General features: G+C 38.3%; 1 protein-coding gene across 1 annotated transcript in view; it reads right to left on the bottom strand.

Moving 5' to 3' along the window:
• SLC13A1 (solute carrier family 13 member 1) overlaps window positions 1-22,427 on the bottom strand; it is a 125,248-nt gene that overhangs the window by 27,587 nt on the left and 75,234 nt on the right. The window contains exons 8-15 of the mRNA XM_029924122.1: window positions 21,971-22,090; window positions 17,383-17,481; window positions 16,875-16,976; window positions 13,516-13,622; window positions 10,326-10,435; window positions 6,046-6,207; window positions 3,817-3,954; window positions 1,654-1,819 (exon numbers count right to left, since the gene is read on the bottom strand). Coding sequence (XP_029779982.1) covers window positions 1,682-1,819; window positions 3,817-3,954; window positions 6,046-6,207; window positions 10,326-10,435; window positions 13,516-13,622; window positions 16,875-16,976; window positions 17,383-17,481; window positions 21,971-22,090 — 976 coding nt within the window. The 3' untranslated portion in view covers window positions 1,654-1,681. The remainder of the gene's footprint in view (window positions 1-1,653; window positions 1,820-3,816; window positions 3,955-6,045; window positions 6,208-10,325; window positions 10,436-13,515; window positions 13,623-16,874; window positions 16,977-17,382; window positions 17,482-21,970; window positions 22,091-22,427) is intronic.

Raw genomic sequence — 22,427 nt, 5'->3', positions numbered from 1 at the left:
GATCATGACCTGAGCTGAAATCGGATGCTTAACCAACTGAGCCACCCAGGCACCCTGAGAATTATGTTTTAAATTCTCCATCTTTTCTGAACTGTGCACATTATTTTATTTTCATTGTCATTTTTTCCCCTGCAGTCGAATTTTGGAATGTCAATACACCTTATTCTTTTTCACACCTCGAGTGCTATTCTCTTTCTGCTTTTGTTTGAATGTTCAGATCTCTTTTTTCTTTTTTCTTTTTTTTCTCTCTTCTCTTCTCTGCTCTGCTCTTCTCTTCTCTTCTCTTCCCTCCCCTCCCCTTCCTTTTTGTTTCTTCTTTTCTTTCCTTTTCTTTTCTATTTTAACGAGAGAAAGAGCATGCAAGTATGAGTGAGGGCAGAGAGAGAGAGAGGGGGAGAGAGGGAGATAGGGAGAGAATCCCAAGCAGGCTTCACGCCGGCAGCCCAGAGACCAACATAAGGCTCTCAAACCCACAAACCACGAGATTCTGACCTGAGTTGAAATCAAGAGTCAGATGCTTAACCAAGTGAGCCACTCAGACACCCCTTCGTTTTTTCATTTTGTTTTTGTTTGCCCATGAATAATTTAATAATTATTAATTTAATATTAATGAAACAACTTATTTAAAACCTAAGTAAATTATCAATTAATTTAATAACAATTAACTTAATAATTCTTCTTTTGTAAATATGTCAACAGTTTTATTTTTTTATTCTTATTTTCCATCTGATATTTCACCTCAGTGTTGAAAATAATGGAGTTATGTTACTTTTTTCTGTCTCTATACATAGTGATAATTCATTTAAATTTCTGAATCTTTTTTTACATATGACATTATGTATTTCTGAAGTAAAATAAACACATAAGCAAAACTGTAATACAAATATATAAATATATTAATAGTTTTATAGTATTTAGCTTTCTTTTATACCTACGCTGTACTAACATTGGAAATCAGAGCAAGCATTATATATAGCTCTACAAAATGCATTCCTTAGTGCACTGAGATATTAAATGTATGAATTATATTAATCCAACCATAAGGTCAAGTACAAATTAATCCTTATCTATGAGTTTTCTGTTGTTCAGTGGATTCAACTATAATTTTGAAACTAGAAATTCAATTTTCATTTTCATACCATATGTATATGCCAAAAATAATCTGGTATTTTTTTAAAATGAGAGACTGTACATTTCCTTGGGACCAAACCTTTCTTCTGCACCAGCAGATGACCGCTGCTTTGGTTTTTCAACAAATTCCCTTCAGCAATACTATAGAAATGATTTATCCAAGTACCTAATTAATTGGTATATTTTATACCCTATTTCTAGCTTTATGAGAAGATTCTGAAATAATAAATTGATGTTTGAAATGTTATACCAAACCCAAATTATAAAATGAAAAAATCACCTAATCTCTTGGAAGGTCATATTACAAATTACTCTTATGTTGAAGCAGGATGCATAGGGTCCATGAGCAAAATCTCAGCTGTGGGCTTCTTGATAAAGGCATATAGATGCTTTTTGGTGTGAACTCTGGGTTACACCACCAGGTTTTGACTGTTTACTGGAACCATCAGGACGAATTTAAATGTGTCATCAATTTTCCAAAGCCAAATCTACAGTGAATTCTCAATGGTTCTCAAAACTCACCACAGGATATTTATAACATTCATGCTTGTCATGGCATGGTCTCATTACTAACTGCAGGAGCCCACGAAGGGTAAGTAGAGAGGTCAAACAGAGTCGTAATCCAGGTGGACATGCCAAGCATCACCACAGCAACACCCACAATATTAACACCAAGTCCAGCTTTCACCTTGAACAGGAAGAGTATGAATGTCAGTCTCCCCAAAAGAAAACCTACAGGAAATTAGAATATTGTAGCAGAAAGTATATGTCAGATTTACATACATCCTAAATGCTGTGTATAAATTGTTGTAATTTCATAAAACAGAATTCTTTCATTCATCTCCAAAAAGAGCCTGTGCCCAGCTAAATGACATTTAGTTGGAGATTCTGAAAGGGTCCTCTTAAAAACATAGTGGAATTCATGTAATTTGTGAAAAGAATCCCTTTAAAAAATTGTCATTTCATGTTAAATCAGAATTTGAGTTTTGAGCTCTTGTATTTCAGTGGATAAGGTGCAGGTCACTATATGATAACTGGATCATTCATGTTCACTCAATACCATTATTAGTTTAGCCTTTAGTATTCTCTTATTGAGATTTAATAAAATGCCACTTCCATTCATCTTTCTTAGAGTGCCCATTTTTCTGGCTCTTATGTCATCATCCTGGTATCTACTAAAAATCTCGAAGTTGTTTTCTATCCATTAAAACAGAGACTGGCAAAATACTGCCCGTGGCCCGTTTTGGTAAATAAAGTTGTATGGAAATATAACCATGAATATTTGTTTACATATTGTCATTGGCTGCAGTCATGATTCAATAGCAGAATTGAACAGTTGTGACAGAGAGAGCATATGGCCCAGAGAGTGTGGAATATTTATTATCTGACTTTTTGCAGGGAGAGATTGCTTATCTCTGCATTCTCTGTTTTAAAGCATGCAGCCCCAAAGCAAAAGGGGATATCCAGCAATGATTATTATCAGAAGCCTCCTTTTCTGTCCATGCAAGTCACTCACTTATTCCAGAATCCTGTTTTTATTGTTTAAATTCATATGCACAGGACACTGGTTGTATGGTATTATGCACATTTTCTTTCCAGAAGGATACTATGTGACTTCTGCATAGAGGCATTTCCGGATTTTGACATTGCAGGAAGGTGGGGACAGCAATGTGTATGGCAGGCAGGAGCTGGGACTTACCTTGGGTGGGCACTTGCAAAATAACCGAATTTACTTTCCTTACATTCCTGTTTGGTTTGGTTTGGAAGTTGGTGGTCAAGATCTGGGGGAGACTAGAATATTCTCAAGCTAGTCTTTTCCTACCATAGCAAACAGCCGTGAGCAACAGAATGCAGAAAGGGCCATAGTGACCACCTGGCTGAATACAGATGGGCCCATCAGGCCACCCACCCCAACATATCCAAAGGCCCTAAATGACCAATGGGCTGCTTACAACCAGGTTCAGCTACCAAAAAAAGGGGAAAATCCATGTTGCCAAAGCTCTTCAGTTTCCTCCTTTAAACAGCCCCACTCACTGCCTCCTTGCAGGTCGCCTCTCTTCTGTGTCCTGCCTCCTCTTCCCTTGGGGTGTATTCAGTAACCATCTATCTTCCTTTGTTCTGCCTCATCGCCCCACATTTGGGGGCCCCCATCTGATCGGGAGAAACACCACCCGTAGACACCACACTAAGTGTTCCATTATGACTTGCTTGTGCTTTCACGTCAGATGCCACTATTAGAATCACGACAAGAAAGATGGCTCTGCATCAGCAGGCACGCAGAGCCCAGTATGCTTTTCGAAGTAAATGTTGGTTGCAAAAATATTTGTGATAGAAAACCACAGTGCGTGATTGCTGAATTTCATTAACCCTATTTCTTCCTTTTGCCTAGGACAGGTTGGATTCTGATTTTGACACGTAAGTTTCAGCCCTTGTGTGGAACATAGTCTTTGCTCTTTCCTTCTCTTAGGGCATTACTGATGCATTCAGTATCTCTGTGTGTGTGCCGCAAATTCTCATGGCATGTTGGCTTTTGGTATCACTTTTAAAAACAATTCTACGACCAATCATGTACTCACCTTCAGAAACAGAACTCAAGCAATGCTTTCCCTGGAAGTTGATTAGTGTGTAAAAGGAGTGATAACACAAAAGACATTGGATCTGATTGTTTTCTTTCGGCTCACTCACCATGTCCATTACTTTTAGGTGGCCATAGGAGAACACAATAGCGTTAGGTGGGTTTGCTACTGGTAGGAGGAATGCAAATGAAGTACACAGAGTAGAAGGTATCAAAATATAAAGAGGGTTCACTTGAATGGCTTCAGCCTGTTGGAAAAGATAAAAAAAAAGTCTAAGTAAAATTTTGAGGTAGGCACCAAGCATCAAAATGAGCAAAATTATTATAATAATCTTTTCTAGGAGCAGGTTGAAACCTAAAGACATACAACAATAGCCAAAACATGGAAAGAGCCTAAATGCCCATCACCTGATGAGTGGATCAAGAAGATGTGGTATATATATACAATGGAGTCTTACATGGCAATGAGAAAGAATGAAATCTGGCCATTTGTAGGAAAGTGGGTGTCATGCTAAGCGAAATAAGTCAGGCAGGGAAGGACAGATACCACATTTGCACTCATAGGTCTAACAGGAGAACAGGAGAAACCTAATGGAGGACCATGGGGAGGGGAAGGGGGAAAGAGAGTTGGGGAGAGGGGCACAAAACCTGAGAGACTATTGAATACTGAAAACGAACAGAGAGTTGAAGGGGGAGTGGGAGGGGGAAAAGAGGTAATGGTAATGGAGGAGGGCACTTGTGGGGAAGAGCACTGGGTGTTATATGGAAAGCAATTTGACCATAAACTATTTAAAAAATAAATAAATAAAAGGATTAAAAAACCTAAAGACATAAAATTATACACATATATGCAATTATAGCTTGAAGAATATTTTTCAGAAATGTCTCTTCCTCTTGTTTATATGGTTATTGGTGCCCATTTAAAGTGTTATAGCTCAGTTCATTTAGAAAATGAAGTATCATTTATTCTAAAAACTAAAAAAGAATAAATTTATTATTTATCCAGTGCTAGGTGTTCTGAGTGTATTTATATAAAATAACTTAATTTTCCCAATGACCTATGAGATGGCTACTATAGCCCCAAATAACAGATGAAGAAACTAAGGCCTAGAAAGGCTAAAGTAACTCACCCAGAGAAAAGCTGGCAAACAGTAGAGCTTATGTAGGCGCTTAGGTCTCTCTGGCTCTGAAGCTTCTCATTATTCCATTAACTTTTCTGCCTCTACGCCATATATAATTTAAAATTTGCTTAGGGATCATCACAGAAGAAGAGTTACTATTCTTCTTTTTTTCATGTTTTTTATTTATTTTTGAGAGAGAGAGAGCGAGCAGGGGAGGGTCAGAGAGGAAGAGGGAGACACAGAAGCCGAAGACAGGCTCCAAGCTCTAAGCTGTCAGCCCAGAGCCTGATGCGGGGCTCAAACCCATGAACCGTGAATCATGACCTGAACCAAAGTCAGACACTTAACCAACTGAGCCACCCAGGCACCCCGAGTTACTACTATTCTTAATTCATCATCTAACTTTTCTAACTATATTATTTCTAACTGTGCCATGTTGAGAAAAAACAGAAAAACCAAGATGATATTTTACCGGTATAAACTGCTGACATTTCTTCTCTAATTTGAAGCAGCAGCTCAAAAATGCCATCATACGCACCTTGAGCGGGAGCAGAACAATTCCAGAAGGACAATCCTTTTTAATTTAAAGTGCTCTCACCAAACTCAGCTGCCTCAATAAGGGAAACATTTTAGTTAAAGCTCTTTCTTGTCATTGCTAGCTAGGTGGGGAGGAAAAAAAGGTAGATTGTCTTTTCCTCTTTCTCTCCTTGCAAATCTGCTTTTTACTCATCTTTTAAAAGTATTCCCCGGACCATAGAGAGAACTGTGTCTAAGATATTTAAGCTTAAAGCCTGACTAGCTTTTCATTCACTTGCAAATCACTTATACGATCCACTTCTCAGAAACTGAGGAATAATCTGGAGGGAGAAGTGTCAGTCTGAGACATCTAAATACTGACGGTGCCAGAAAACACTGAATCCCAAAGTCTTACAGCTGGAAAGGATCCAGGCTGACCCTGGCACTTACCTGCAAATGAAAAATCTAGGCAGAGAGAAGCTAAGTGCTTCTCTTAGGATCCTGCTGCTTGAATGCGGAAGAACAGAATTCTCCTGAGGTGAGGTCTGCCAGAAAAGTAGTAATGCAAACAAACACCACTCTATAAGTTACGTATAGGAAGACCATTCACGCGAGCCATGATTCCATACCACAACATGAGAACAAGCAAAGTAGAACACTACACTTTTGATGAGTGTAAAAGCAGATGAATGAGATACTCACCAATGGAGATAATATCGGGAGAAGCAGGGTTATGGTAGCTGGATTGCTGGCTACCTCTGTTAAAGATGTGACAAGCAAAGACGATATCAGAATTATTAGCCACACTGGTAATGAGCCTAGAGGAGATAATTTATTTCCTATCCACTTGGAGAGTCCTGATTCCTAAAAAACAAACAAACAAACAAAACAAAAATAATAAGAATTAGCAATGTTATTTGTTAATAATTCTTTTTAACCAGATACAATTTAGATGCATCCTTTGCTCTAAGAACTTAGTTTAAAAGATAATTTTAATCTTCCATATTTTCCCATAGTTTGGTAGATCTAGGTGACTTTGACATGGGAGAAGTTCTCAATTATTCTTATTTTAATGCTACCAACATGCTTTAGGGAGTTTGAATTCTCTTCCCACATTTTTTAAATTAAAATTTAATTTTACCTATTTTTTATGGACAAATCATGTGGACTTTAGGAAAATGGGAACCTTCTGGTCTGCCTCTGTCTGCTCCTAAGGTGTGTCCCCCACAGATAATTTTCAACCTATTACCTATTTATAGCTATTTTTTAAACTATGTGTTTTCCTAATTTGCTAATTTAGATTTTGCTTACTGACTTCCTAATATGTTACTTAAGGATTCAGCTTTCTTACACCATCCGCCATCCATATATTTCCTGGCCCTCCATTTCCTTTACTTATATATCAACATTTTTTATTAAATCAATATTAAAGTTCCCCATTATGATTATATGAATATTGTTCATACCCTGTCACTTAGTGTACTGTGATCATGTTAAAGTTAACAGGCTTTTGAGAGAGCGAATTACAAAAGGCGAATGCTTTAGTAGCTAGCTGCTATCTTACGGATTCCAACCAGGAGGGTTATCTAGTTCTGGACATTTACCAAACTAATTAGTTTGGAACAAACATTTTAAAAATAAACTGTCTCCAAGTCTTTGTAAAATTAGTTTCTAGGGGCATATTTGTCCACAGCATATTTTTGAAATTCATGGCTTCAACACACCCACTTAGGGTGAGGGTTATTCTGGTTATTCTCCCACAGATATGTAATTCTATGTACTAGGATTTTCATAGCAAACTAGACTTCCCTCTATGGTTTGCCCAATTCTCCCAGTGGGACGGGCTAGTGTATCAGAGGACATCCACGTCTTTTAATTTTCTTGGATTTTGCAATTCTAGGGTCGGCCAATGCTTTTAAAATCACTTTGAGTATCTAGGGTTCAATCCAGACAGATATTCTGGGAAGGAGAGGTGAACAAAATTCACATCAATGTCAGAATTACTGATTCTGATTCGCTCACAGTTCAAATTAGCAATAAAAAGAATGGAAGTTACTGATTCTGGGAAACCAGATCTCATTATTTCTGAAATAGTAGGGGTAAATGTGTATTTGTCTCATATTTCTATCATTTAAATTTGAGTGGTCTATGAGGCAAGCCAAATCTAATGGAAAAAGACATTGTAAGTGGCACTCAGAATTGAGATAATTTCGACAATTTTCACCTATTTCTAAGTCATATTGCTGAAAGCTCAGTTTCCAAATATCATACAGGAAAATTGACAATAAAGTAAGAAGCAAAAGACAGTCTCCCTATAGGCTAGTTAGAAGATAGCAGATAGTTATTCATCTTGAGAAGAATAAAAATTTAACTTTCCAGAAACGAAAAGGCTGGGCACGACACATCTCAATTTCATCATCCTTTTTACTTTGATGACTGAATAAGGAAATGGAGCAGCTGTGAGCTTTAAGTGTTTCACAGATGACTGTGAGAGTCAGAAATGAGAGTTTTTAATTAGTCAAAGAGTAAAAACTTTTTCATGGACTTTTTAAGAAGATGCTTTTCTTTCAGCAGTCCTACAATGACTTTCAAGTGACAAAGGCCTCCCCAGACTTCTACTTTATTTATTTATTTAATTTTTTAAAATATTTATTTATTATTGAGAGACAGAGAGACACAGAGCATGAACAGTGTAGGGGCAGAGAAAGAAGGAGACACAGAATCAGAAGCAGGATCCAGGTTCTGAGCAAGCTGTCAGTCAGCACAGAGCCTGACGCAAACTCAGGAACCGCAAGACCATGGCCTGAGCAGAAGGCGGTCGCTCAACTGACTGAGCCCCCCAGACTTCTACTTTATATCAACTGGATAGATGACAGGTCAAAGAAATAGGCAGCTTTATTCCTCATGGTGCTTTTATTTCTCCTTAAAATTATACATAATATTAGCCATGGTTATATAAAATTCTCTCTGGACTTCATCCAATAAACATGTACTAAATACTTTTTTTAAATGTTTATTTATTTTTGAGATAGAGACAGAGAAAGACAGTACAAGTGGAGGAGGGCAGAGAGAGAGAGACACAGACTCTGATGTGGGCTCCAGACTCTGAGCTGAGAGCCAGATGCAGGGCTCAAACCCACGAACCGTGGGATCATAACCTGAGTCGAAGTCAGACGCTTAACCGACCAAGCCACCCAGATGCCCCAACATGTACTAAGTACTTTTAATGTACTTAATATGTAATAAATAAATGATGTAATGAACTACTGTTACTTCTCATTCTTCTTTGACAGCCTGAGGACTACGATATATTGTAAATTTTTTTAAGTGTTTATTTTTGAGACAGAGAGAGCATGTGCAGGGGAAGGGGAGAGAGAGAGACAGAGAGAGATGAGGGAGAGGAGAGAGAGAAAGAAAGAAAGAGAGAGAGAGAGGAAGAGAGAGAATGCAAAGCAAGCTCCACGCTGTCAGGTTGGATCCCACAAACTGTGAGATTATGACCTGAGCCAAAATCAAGAGTAGGAAGTTTAACCAACTGAGCCACTCTGGCCCACCAGAACCATGATATACTGAAGAAAAGTCTGCGACCTACTCAAATTCATCATTAAATAAGGTAAAGTTATAAACAAAATATTTTGTTAGGAGTCATTGTACATGTGATTTTTGCATTTTTTTCTTACTTAGCTAGTCTTCTAATACTAGTTCACAGTTTAAGAATTCTCTGATGCATAAGGGCACATGTACCCCAGTGTTCATAGCAGCACTGTCCACAATAGCCAAATCATGGAAAGAGCCTAAATGTCCATCAGCTGATGATGGATCAAGAAGATGTGGTATCGGGGCACCTGGGTGGCTCAGTCGGTTAAGTCTCTGACTTTGGTTCAGGTCAGATCTCACGTTTGTGAGTTCGAGCCCCGTGTCAGGCTCTGTGCTGACAGCTAGCTCAGAGCCTGGAGCCTGCTTCCGGTTCTGTGTCTCCTTCTCTCTCTGCCCCTCCCCCTCTCATGCTCTATCTCTCTATGTATCAAAAACAAATAAAAAACATTAAAAAAAGATGTGGTATATATGTATGTATGTGTATATATATATATATATACACACACACACACACACAATGGAATACTACATGGCAATGAGAAAGAATGAAATCTGGCCATTCGTAGCAAAATGGATGGACCTTAGTCATGCTAAGCGAAACAAGTCAGGCAGAGAAGGAAAGACACCATATGTTGTCACTCATAGATCTAACAGGAGAAACCTAACAGAGGACCATGGGAAGGGGAAAGGGGGGATAAAAGAGTTGGGAAGAGGGAGTGAGGCAAATCATGAGAGACTTTTGAATGCTGAGAACAAACTGAGGGCTGAAGAGGGAGGAAGGAAAGGGGGGTAATGGTCATGTAGAGGGGCATTTGTGGGGCAGAGCACTGGGTGTTACATGAAAACCAATTTGGTAATAAAATATTTAAAAAATAAAAATAAATAAATTTGTCTTAAGGAAAAAAAAATTCTAATCTTCTTTGGGGCTCCTGGGTGGCTCAGTCGGTTAAGCGTCTGGCTTCAGCTCAGGTCATGATCTCACAGTTTGTGGGTTTGAGCCCCACGTCAGGCTCTGTGCTGACAGCTAGCTCAGAGCCTAGAGCCTGCTTTGGATTCTGTATCTCCATCTCTCTCTGACCCTCCCTTGCTCCTGCTGTCTCTCTCTGTCTCTCAAAACTAAATTAAAAAAAATAAAAAAATAAAAGAATTCTAATCTTTGCTTTATTCCTTTTGACATGTTGGGACATCACAAAAAATGATGTTTTGTGCTTACAGCCTGTAAAAATTATTGAACTCACTTTATCTGTGTGGTATCACTGCATGACTGTTAAATCTACATCATTAAAATGATAGGATAAAGTTGAATGTGCCAAAGCTTGAAAGTCTCTTGTTCTTCTTTGGAAAAGTCTAGTTAATTGTTAAATATCTTAGACACAGAGTATTACCTCACATCCATCTGCCAAGGCAAACCCTCCACCAACAAGAATGGCTATGTCCCAGGGCATGAATGACTGGAATTCTTTCCAAGTAATCAGCGGAGAATAATCAAAAGCAACTGCAAAACACAATTCCCACAGTTATATATTGCTTCCAATATGACAATATGACATGTCTTTTTTTCGTTGCCCAAAACCACCATCTCACAAGCAGTTCTTAATATTCCTAGATTGTTTTTAGATAAGTAACTTGATCTGAACTTTGAGTAATTTCTACCAATTTCTACCTGGCTGAGGTGGAACACTGCATTAAAAAAAGAAGCCAGGACTTAGAAAAATCCTGTGGATCATATTATAAATTTAGACAGGTTATAACATTGTCATTTATAATGCCATTCATTCATTCATTCAGCTAACATTTATGCCTACTATGAGTAACAGTGCATTGATTATATATTCTTTGCTATTCAAAGTGTCTAATATGACATTGGCTCTAATATCATCACTGTAGCATTATAATTTTGTTCACTATTTTCCTGAACTTTTTTTATTTTTTCAAATCATGATGAGGGTCAGAATAGATTCATCATGTTTTCAGTTTAAAATCAAAGTTCAGATTAAATAATTTAAGTAACATTCATAAGACCCTTAAAATTCTTATAAAGCAATTATCATAAAGATTACTCTTGATATTTGGGTCATAATGGGTCATTGATTTGTTGAGAAAAAAAGTCATCTATGAATATAATATTCCCATTTAACATTTGTGTGTAGCAAGTGGCCTTCTACATGGTGAGATTTTCGGGTTACTAATAAGACTCCTTCCTATATCCTTCTGTTAAAACTAAACCAAACCTACTGTTGATGGAAATTTTGCTATTCCTTACAAGTATGGAATATATATATTTCTCCTATTACAAGTAAGATATATATATATATATATATATATATATATATATATATATATATATCCTATTAAGGCATGCCTTGGTGGCTCGTTTGGTTAAATGCCTGTCTCTTGATTTCAGCTCAGGTTACGATCTCATGATCTTGAGATTGAGCCCTGCATCAGGCTCTGTACTAGGCATGGAGACTCCCTAAGATTCTCTCTCTTCCTCTGCCCCTCCCCACCTGTGTGCCCTCTCTATCTCTCTCAAAAACAAAGGGATATATATCCTGTTAAAATGCAAACATTTCTGAAATGCACCTCTCATGTAATGCACCTCTCATTTCTGAAATGCACCTCTCATATAATGTCTTGTCATTTTTGAACCCAGTGTGAATCAGTTTATCAGGGAGAACAGGAGCTGAAGAATGAGGAGAGAGAGAATGGTGGACAGTGGTATGGGGGCCAAGGGCAGGCTGCCTCAAGATGGGGGACTTGGCATGAACATTATTTTGAGTTAAAATAATCAAAACTCTGCAGACTCAGGGACCTGGGTGGCTCAGGTGGTTGAGTGTCCAGCTTCAGCTCAGGTCATGATCTCAGGGTTCATCAGTTTGAGTTCCACATCAGGCTCACCGCTATGCGTGCAGAGCCTGCTTCGGATCCTCTGTCCCGTTCTCTCTCTGCCCTTCTTCCACTAGTGTACTCTCTCTCTCTCTCTCTCTCTCTCTCTCTCTCTCTCTCTCTCTCTCTCTCAAAACAACAACCACAAAAAACCCAAAACATTAAAAAAACAACACCCCTCCCCACTCAGCAGATTCAGAAACTTCCTTGCCGCCCCCTCAACTACCTGCTTATAACAGGAAGAGAGAGATTAACAAAGATTTCTCTTTACCTAAGAAATGTATGTGCATAATTGGGCAATCTTTGCTTTCTAAACATCTTCTATCACCTTCCTGTGACTGGACTTACTCACCTTTGTATTATCAGACCCCTATCCCTCTTCTTAGCTCATTTAAGTGTCATGTTGCCTCACTGTCTTTGGACCTTCCATGTCTGTGTGGATTCCCTGTATGCACGTCAAATTTTATATTCTGCCATTAATCTGTTTCTGTCAACTTGATTCTTAGTTCAGCTAGAAGGATCCTGAAGGGAAGAGAAAATCCTTTCTCCTCAATGGAAGCAAGACTTTTTCTGAGAGGAAGAATCAGATGTGGGAGCCTGGGAAATGAAGCCAAACATTGGTTCAACACCTGCCACTGACAGGCTATAGGGATTTGACTGCAATGGTCAGTGTCTTCAGGGCCTCATAGAAATTATTACTCTGTATTACAGTATCTCCTTATAGTACCCATTGAGGTGTTCTAGACGCAAGTAAAGAACAAAAGGCATTTATTTCTACATTATGCTATTTATATATATCATGTCTTAGCAATCTGACTCATTAGTCACTTATCAGTTCGGGTGCTGGGAGTCAGGTGGGTCAACTCAACTCCATGAATCCAGGTTCCACTCAAGCAAAAAAAAGAAGAAAAAGGAAGAAATAAAAGAAAAAAAATAACAATACCCCCCACCCCCACACACACTCTACTAGACTATTTCTAAACAATGTTAAACTATTTGTCCTACAATAACAACACAGGAATCTGACTACCGAAAACACATGCTGTATTAGTATAAAGCATAGATGGGGGTGGAACCTGTGCTTAAGAAATACGTGTGTGTGAAGGGAAGGAGGGGCATGCTCACACAAACATGGCTCCTTGTGTGTGTATTATAGAGGCAATGAATGCTCCCACTGAATACTTTGTCCTCCATTTGTGACACTAGCTTCTGGCTAAGTGTGTTTTGATTCGCATTCTCTCCAGGATTACTATGGTGCCCTAAATACTCTTTCCCTTGAAATGCCTCACCTTTTTCTTTCCCTTGAAACTCCTCACCTTTTTAACATTTATTACCAAGAGCTCATCATGAGGTGTGACTTCCAAGTTCTTGTTCCTATGTTTGCCAATAGTATGATTAATTCTGATTATGGCAGGAGAAGTGGGCCTATTGTGAACCAAATAGTATCACCTGTAGTGGAGTCCTAACCATGTTGCCTAAGGAAATCTACTTCTCACTTCTGCCAAGTAAGATGGTTCTCCTTGTGGGGGGAGCATGTGCTGGCCCAATAAGGGTTGCAGTGTGCAAACAGGGCATGCTAAGCCAGGGGCATGTCCGTTCCTTCTGTTCCAAGTGCTAACTGAAACCAGTGGAATGTTGTAACTTTTGCTCTTCTGTCAAACTCATTCAGAATTATAAATAATACTCAACTAATTTCTCCTGTAGGTGTAGTTTTAGTCAATCTCTTAGCTGGGATGAGAAAGAATAGGAGTCCTATAAGTAAGGCAACAGTTGAATCTGTAGCAAAACCAGGATACCTGAAAAAGGACAGATGGGTACATTAAAAATAGCATAAAGAACTTGAACCAAGTGAACAAGAACGGACTATGCTAATACACATACGAGTATTAGTGGTGGTAGAGATTATTCATTCTGGATAATCTAAAATCTGGTCTAAAATCTATGGATTTCCCAACTAAATAATATAATTTAGCAAAGCCAAAAATCTCAGATCATGTTCTCAATGTTTCCATATATGTCTCCTACTTTCAAAACCGTGAATACACATGCTAGCATACTGGTCAACATGGCAAGTTCCTTTTTAGACAAAGCTTAAGGATTTTATAAATGATTTTTTTCCTTGAATTTCTTCATTTAATTATACTGACAGAAAATTGATGCCAAAACAATTGCTAGACTAGGCAAAGCCCTGTATAATTGTTGTATAACATCACAGTATTGACTTGTGGCAAAGAAAGGGTGTTTTAGAGTCCTCTAAAATTATTCTGTAAATTATGAAAGGAAATTTACCTGTTTTTCTAAGATATAACATCTGCTACTGTGATTATGGGCCCTAGCCATATCATACAAATGAAATCAACCCATTTAATGCTTTGCACCCTGTGAAACCCAATCAAGAATATTAATTATTATAATGGCTTATGAGACGCTCGTAAATGGTCACTGTACACATTAAGAGTGATTCAGGAACAGATGGGGTCTTAGAATCACCAGGCCATTCCAGCAAGTGAGACAGTTCCCAGAAGTCTCAACTCTTAAGAAGCACTTGGAAACTAGATATGAATGAAATAGACATACATAATTCAAATTCAGTTTTAAAATTCAGAAATACTAACTAGTGAATCTTTGTAGACTGAGAAGAAATAGGTACACCCTAGAGATTATTTTGCTACCTTGTGACTCAGCAATATGTACATACTATAGAAGCTTTCTCCTCCTATGATTTATTTGAACAGTATAAATAATCAAGGAGACACATTATTTTTATTCAATCTAGCAACTTTAGAGCCTGTTTCCCTTAAATATAGATTTTATTTATTTCTTTGCTGAATACAAACCTATCTTGGTATAATTTATTCAACAAACTTAACCAATATTTATTATTGTATTGTTCCTTCTTTCTTTTATTTGAGTTATAATTTTTACTGTATTTTTACCAAATTAGGTCAGGCATCATGTAATGTGATTTTGTTTTATACGAAAAGACACATTGAATTCAGTCCAGGTTCTAACAGATGGAATGAAAACACAAGGTGGCAGCTATAAATCTTGTAATGTCATCCTAGCTTTGGAAATTCTAAATGCTTAAAATCTCTGCATTACAAATGTAATCTACAGAATATACTTTACATAAATTCAAGCCACAAATATTGAGGTAATTTTATTCCCAAAGCCTTTTAAAACTATTATTCATTATTTTTAGTTTATTATGAACTCAGTATTATTATGTCTCAGCATTACAAAATATTAAGCTTACAGAAATTTTATTTGCTTTGGCAATTTATGAATCAAAGCCAATTAGACTTACATCTTCAAATTCCATCTCCTCTCAAACCTTTGTACCTTTTCCAATTGTTCTCTCTCAGAATTCTAGGTAATGCAAACACCTGATCATAGTAAATATGCTCTGTTTTCCTGCTGCAAACAAAATAACTTCTGAATTACACTTTCTTCCTGTGAGGAAGAGAAACTAGAAACTTGTTACATTGAATTTCCTACTGGGATTTCCTCCTGGTTTTTTATTAGCTACTATTTGACTTCATTTAGTTTTTACACACTGGTGTTTCAAGGAGACTCTCCCTACCTAGGTTAATAGGAGTGCCATTTTAAAAAGGAAAATTACTTTTTATGTTGGTTTACGACCTATTACAAAAGTAAAAAGTAATAATCCAACTGTTAAGTGGTAGTTTGCTATGAATAGCTTGCTTTGAAAAGGATGCTGCCTTTTGTTTAGACTTCTCAAAGTGAAAAGTTCTAGCCCTAAACAAAAAGTTGATCAAGCTGAAGCGGATCCTTTGAAACATGCTACCACACCACGCTGCTGCACTTGTGCGTTCACTAGGAACGTGCACACAGGCTTTGTACCTTTAAAAAATGTTGGCAATGCCTGATTAACCAGAAGGCTCTGACTCAAGAGGAGAGGGACTTCTTTGTTCCATGTCTGCAGAATACCTTTAACTAAAGCAATTTTGGTTTCTGTCCCCGAAGACATGGATTCTTGCTGTGGGAAGTGAGACAGGAAGATATCATTGGAGATCTGCTCAATTTAGGAACTGGAGCACTTCAGTGAAAGATGGATTGGGAACACACATCTCAAAACCCAAGTATTTATATTGACACGTAGGATGGTCCTCAATTTAGAAAATTACACTATCGTCCTCCCTGTCACTTCATATGACTCAGCGGGACTGCTGGTCTGGGACACCGCGAGATGAAATTAACTCGACCCAGCTGCTAACGCTGGTTGGTAAAATCCGTCTTATTACTTACTCAGGAATTCTTTATCTACAAAATAGGAACGGGGATGGATTTATAGTGAACTAGTATAAAAAAGGAACATTATTAGGAAAAAAGACAAGATACTGACTTGAGTAAAAAAAAATAAGTTGGCAAAAATCACAGAATATGAATTCATATCAGGTTATTAACTAGGATGGAGTGGCATTTATCACACTTGATAATAAACATGGCATTTCTGTAGGGAGTAAAGGCAGCACTATTCTTTTTTTTTGGTAAGTTGATGTTATTTATTGTTAGAGAGAGCAAGCGAGCAGGGGAGGGGCAGAGAAAGAGGGACAGAGAGTCCCAAGCAGGCTTTGCATTGTCAGTGTAAAGTAGGGCAGCACTATTCTGAGTGTTGTTATTAGCCTCATTTCACAGATGAAGAAACTGAGAGGTAAGTGACTTGCTTGAAGTGGAAGAGTCAGAATAGACCCCAAGCAGTGAGCACTACGGTCTGCACCCCTAACCACCACAGGGCATGGCTTTCCTGCAGATTATCTCTCTAATTTTGTAAGGATGGGAATAGCCTTGCCTCAAGGAGTCTGACTTTTAGTTACAGGGTATATGATTATCTGATCTGTAGTCTTACCTTAAATTTCATTCCTTAATTTTTTTTCCTGAAAGGATTAGAATTAAAAAAGTCTTTTCAATGGAAAGGAAGGGGGAAACAACAATCTCATACATTCTCATAGTTATAGGAAGCACTTAGGAAAAAACCAGAAAAATAAAAACAGGCAGGTTTGACAAACACAATATGTAATGCTTACTTGGAAAAAAGTGCAGACCAACCAGGAACAAACCCAGGATCTCGACTAAACCACAGCAGAGCCATTAAAACGAAAAGGACCAAGGTCACAATTTCCTGATACCTGTGCAAAAAATCCAATCCTCTCATTTATTTTCTCAGTCAGGACATTTGTAGAAACTCCCTGAGCTATTGCCAGAGTAACCTTAGCAGAATGCTAACTACTGTAAAAACCAGATGATTATGTGTCAACAATCTGAGAGAATCAGCATGGTTAGAAAAGGACTTGACTCCCTATATGGAGTCTTCCGCTTCCTTTGATTCTACCTGGTAAATTTTAGCTAGATAAAAGCATGGATTTTTGTCATGTTGAGTTCTATTTACCAGGGCTAGCATGTTCAAGGTGTTCTAAGTAGATTACAGATGATTACATGCCTGTTTCCCTTTACACAAACACTTGCGGTGTAGGCAGTACGTATCCGTGTCAGTACGAGTGTGTTTGCTTATGTGTCTGTGCAGGTGCGTCTTACCTTATTGGCCCAAGTTTTTGGTACTCTTGTTTAATCACCTCAGCACAAGCTTTTTGTTTGACTGTTTTGGTCTTGCCACATTTGAACATCTCCTTAAAACTGAAAAGAATAAGTAAGCCTGTTAAGCAAAGAATTCTCCCTTCATAGAAGAGATCTGTGTGAAAACTTTATAAAATACTCATCTCCATGCCAATAACAGAAATCTGTGCTTAGCGCCTATACCTCCATTGCCTTCTTTGAATATCTTCTCCCTTTTACTTCTATTTTTCCTGGTTTGCTCGATTTACAAGGCTTAATTTTTGTTCCTTATTTTCACACATCTTCCCACGATCCCTTCATCTTCTGCCTCTGTTCATACCTTTGGAATTTTGCCATGAGACACTCATCTCTAATTTAACACTTTATTATATACCTGATTGTTATAGATTTTAATCTTTGTGTCTATCTTGACTGTTAATTGTTGCACATATGTGTAGTTTTATCTCACTAGTGAGATAATGAATTGTTTGAGGACAAAGACAGTGTCCTAGACGTTCCCTTTGGTGCAGTGACTCTCAACACTGTACATGTAACTGGCACTTACAACCAATACTCAACTCATCAACTCAACAGTGCCTCGGTCAAATGTATCAGACTGCTGGTTGTCGAGTTCATCAGTTTTCACAAAATATACTAAACTTGAGTCATACACCAGGGCAGAGAAGTCATGTATGGTGATCATGAGCAGGGTCTGAACTAGATCTATTCACAGAACGAAAACCAACTCAGTTACATTTTTTTTTCCTTTAAGATTCTTTACCTCTTATATCCTAATAGAATCCACTGGGTAGTTTTCCAATGATTGCCAATAGTAACTGCCAGTGCCTATTTCTTTCAGCTGCTGATTTTAGTGACACCTCTTCCCTGTGACTAAGTTTTCTTTCCTGAACTTCAGAACTCTTTTTTGTGAAGTGCTGCTCTAGGGCCTAGATTAAAAAAAAAAAAAAATCCCTCCAGAGAAATAAACAAATGAGTAAATGGCTAGATTCTTATGGACTTCCTATTGGAATGACTATGAGTATGTGAGTTAGATTACATTATGTGTAGTCGGGAGGGCATTTCTGAGTGTATATCCAAAGGAACTGAAATCCGGATCTTGACCAGATACTTGCACTCACATGTTCACTGCACCATTATTCACAATGGCCAAGACATGAAACAACTCAGATGTCCGTTGACAAACAAGTGGGTAAGAAAAAGTAGAATAAAACAAAAGGTGGTTTATACAGATAATGTAATATTATTCAGCCTCAAAGAAGAAGGAAATCCTGCCACTTGTAATAAGAAAGATGGACTTCTTATTACAGTGAAATAAGCCAGATGCAGAAAAACAAATGTTGTATGCTCTTACTTATATGTAGAATCCAAAATAGTTGAACACATAAAAGCAGAGAGTTAAGTGGGTGTTTGCTAGGGGATGGAAGGAGAGGGCAATGGGGAGGTGTTAGTCAAAGGGCACAAAGTTTATGTTATAAAAAATAAGTAAGTTCTAGAGATCTATTGCACAAAATAAGGCTTGTGATTCATAATACGGTTTTGTATACTTAAAAATTTACTGAGAAGGTAGATCTTGTGTTAAATGCTTTTACCTTAAAGGAGGGCGGGGAACCCAAAAAGCAAAGGGGACAAGAGGAAACTTTTGGAATTGATGGAAAAGTTTATGGCCTTCACACTGATGATGGTTCATGGGTGTATACGTATCTCCAAACACATCAAGTTGTATATGTTAAATATCTATGGTTTTTCATACGGCAATCATACCTCAGTGAAAGCAATTTTAGAAGAAGAAAGAGCATAGGAGCATGTTCTTCCATAAAACTGCTGGGCTGAACACGGATGTATATGAGGGAGAAACGGGAAGACTGAGGCTGTGTGAAGGCAGCAATCACACAAAGACATTTGATTTATTTATCTTTCTGTAGCTCTGCCACTCAGACTTGTTCCAGCTACTGTTCCCTTTGAAGGAGTGGAGTTTCCTTAATTCTTGAATCATCCATCCTACACTTTCATAATCATTCTCCTGTACACACTCCAACCTCTGAGCATAATGAGATGGGTGTTGTTATATTTAAGCTCAATGAGGTAATATTTGATATTTACAATCTCAACTAAATTACTGACAAGAGCCAGGCTTAGAATTTTACCCTTTGTCACAATATAAATACTATATTTATGAGAAACTGATCACTGGACCACCCTGAGATCCATTTGTAGAACAGAAAAGTAGAATTGAAAAAAGACATGAGTCTCCCTAAAAGATGTTTTTCAGCCGTAGACTGCATATGTATTTGGTGTCTTTGGTTGGGGACAATAAATGGTTAAGTCCAAAGCTGTATTGGCTTTGCTGAAAATGAAGGTTGATGCCTTCACAAAGGAGCTGATGAAGCACATGACAATGCGTCAACCTCTTCATTTAAATAAGTTCAGTGGCATTGATGGATGAGCCTCTCTTCCCAAGTATGTTGGGGTCATTTATAATGGGTGAGTTAACTAGGTTAACAGCCAACACGCTAATCGGAATGTATGGTGGCCTGCCAGGGGAGTGGCTGATAATTTGTTTGTTGATCTAAAACCTCTCGAGGTGAAGACCCTGACTGACTGAAATGGACACTGAAAAATTAGCCGGAGTGTAAAGGTGGGTAATGTCTAATCGATAGCAGACAGCAACAGGACAGCAACTATGTCACTGATCATGATTTATGGACTTTTGCCTAATGTATGCACTTCATGGGATTTTTGTCCTCACAGAGAACACCTTTCAATACATTTGCTTTTTATTTTCTTAATATCTCCTTTATACATGATGGGCCATTTCATAATAATGACAATGGATGCATACATTTTTAATAAAGTCATTATATGTACCAACAAAGAAGGAAATAGCTATGGGTCTGTGACCGGATGCTTCCCCTCAGTTGGGATTCCTGTCCTTTGCATCTTGAATTGCTACCTGTGCAATTGAATAGACCCCCAAAGGCTTGGATTTCCAGGAAGGGGTATTTAGTATGCAGCTGGCTTCTCCCCACTGATGCCCACCTGCTGAAGTCAGTGACATTCCACACATTTGCTGCAGTAGGAGAACTGCCACACGCTGCTCTCACAATCTGGACAAATAGTTTTTTTTTTTTTTTTTTTTTAATCATCAGTACCATCTTCCCACTCCTAACAAAACTGTGGCAGTTCTGGAGAAAAATCAGGAAGAGAAAATGGAGAGGGAAGAGTATCAGTCTTTATGGGATGAAGCTTGGAAAATTTGGGCATGGGCATGGATCACCACCTGGTCACAGTGCTTTGCCTTTTTTTTTTCTTTTTCTTTTTGAGGGCAAGAGAGAGACAGCACGAGCAGGGGAAGGTCAGAGAGAGTGGGAGACACAGAATCCAAAGACAGGCTCCAGGCTCTGAGCTGTCAGCACAAAGCCCGACACGGAGCTCAAACCCACGAACTGTGAGATCATGACCTGAGCCTAAGCCGGACGCTTAACCGACTGAGCCACCCAGGTGCCCCTGCCTTTCAAAGGAAGTATAGAGAACTGACTTCAGTCTCACCACTTAGTAGATAACATGTTGTATTGTTCATAAGTCCTTGAGATAATTTAAATAATAGCTGATAAAGAAGAATTTGAAGGTTTTTTTCAGGAAAAAATCCTCAGGGTTTGATTTGTAGCCATTTCTTCTTTCTTTTTAGAGTCTTGTTGTGTGTGGAATATATAAAGCTGCATTTTAGATTTTGCGGTGGAGCCCTTCATAATTTTAAATGCTGGGTGTCATTTAAGTCATGTAACTCATTGGTACGTATGAGTGACCAGCTTCACTTCCAGCCAAGGTAGTATTTTCAAATTTGCCTTGAATATATATATATATATTTGACATTTTCGTGGCTCTTTCTTGATCAGTGTTTCTCACCTTGACTTCTAGGTGTTCAACGTGGAACCCATATGTGTTAGAATGCGGTGTTAGAAGTGATTTTACTGGTCATCCAGTTAAACTCCATCATTTTACAGTTGAAAACATCGAGCCTGAGAACTGTCTGGACTGTGAGAAGCCACAGCTTTGTCCCGGGTCTCCTGATTCGTACTCTAAGGTTCTTTCCACAGGCCACACTCTCACGTCTTTATGTGATTTTTTCAAGGACATACCAATTTTGGTGCCAGGATGAAGCAGGAATATTGCACACTATAGTTTAAGGTAACTAGGTAACCGGAGGAAATCCCCATGTTAAACAAAGAGGAAGGGCTAAACTTCTTGAAATTCCACTTTAACAAGCTGGACTGGGTCCTTATCATAAGTGCCTTATACCCTTCCAGCTGATTAAAAAATTATTAGCTAAGTATTCAAAGGAAATGATGATAAGTTTGCTTTTTACAAACACTGTTTAGATAATATTTTAGCTTATCCTTAAAATATGTGCTCATGTGTTTCTGTTTTGTAAGGAAGGGAAATGCAGAGACTCCGTGAGCATGAAATGGGTGAAAGAACACTCGTGAGCAGAGCTGAGAACTGGGAACCCAGACACTTTGAGTCATCTGATTAACATGGAATCTTTACTTACTCGAATCCCAGGAAAAGCCACTGGAGCCAGATCCAGGACAGGAGTAGAATAATAATAGCTGCCGGGAAGGAAAGCATAAACCAGGATCCAAAGTTAATGCAACGGCATTCAGGGTAGCGCCTGCATGAAAAGACAGAGGAGTGTTCATGGGAGTGTAAAGCGGAATCTTTTCTGATGCTCTTCCGGGAAGTGGCACATGCTCCCAGTGGAGAGGGAAGATGTGGAACCCTCTCATCATTAAGTATAACAGTTGGTTTTACCTCTTACTTCTTGTCCTGAATCTGTAACCGCGTCATTATTGCTGCCTCCCACACAAGCAAGAGTGGGTATGTTACGATTTTTGTTCCCTTTGTTCAATGTGTAAGGAAGTGCTTGGGAAAGCTAGCACAGTGCCCTCGCTCACTAAATGCATAAGAAATGGATATGCCTGGGGATATGTGCCTGATTCTTAGCACTC

The sequence above is a fragment of the Suricata suricatta genome, chromosome 2 (assembly GCF_006229205.1).
Source record: "Suricata suricatta isolate VVHF042 chromosome 2, meerkat_22Aug2017_6uvM2_HiC, whole genome shotgun sequence".
Lineage (NCBI taxonomy): Eukaryota > Metazoa > Chordata > Mammalia > Carnivora > Herpestidae > Suricata > Suricata suricatta.
Note: the sequence above shows the minus strand (reverse complement) of the source record. Positions and strands in the feature narration are given on the sequence as shown.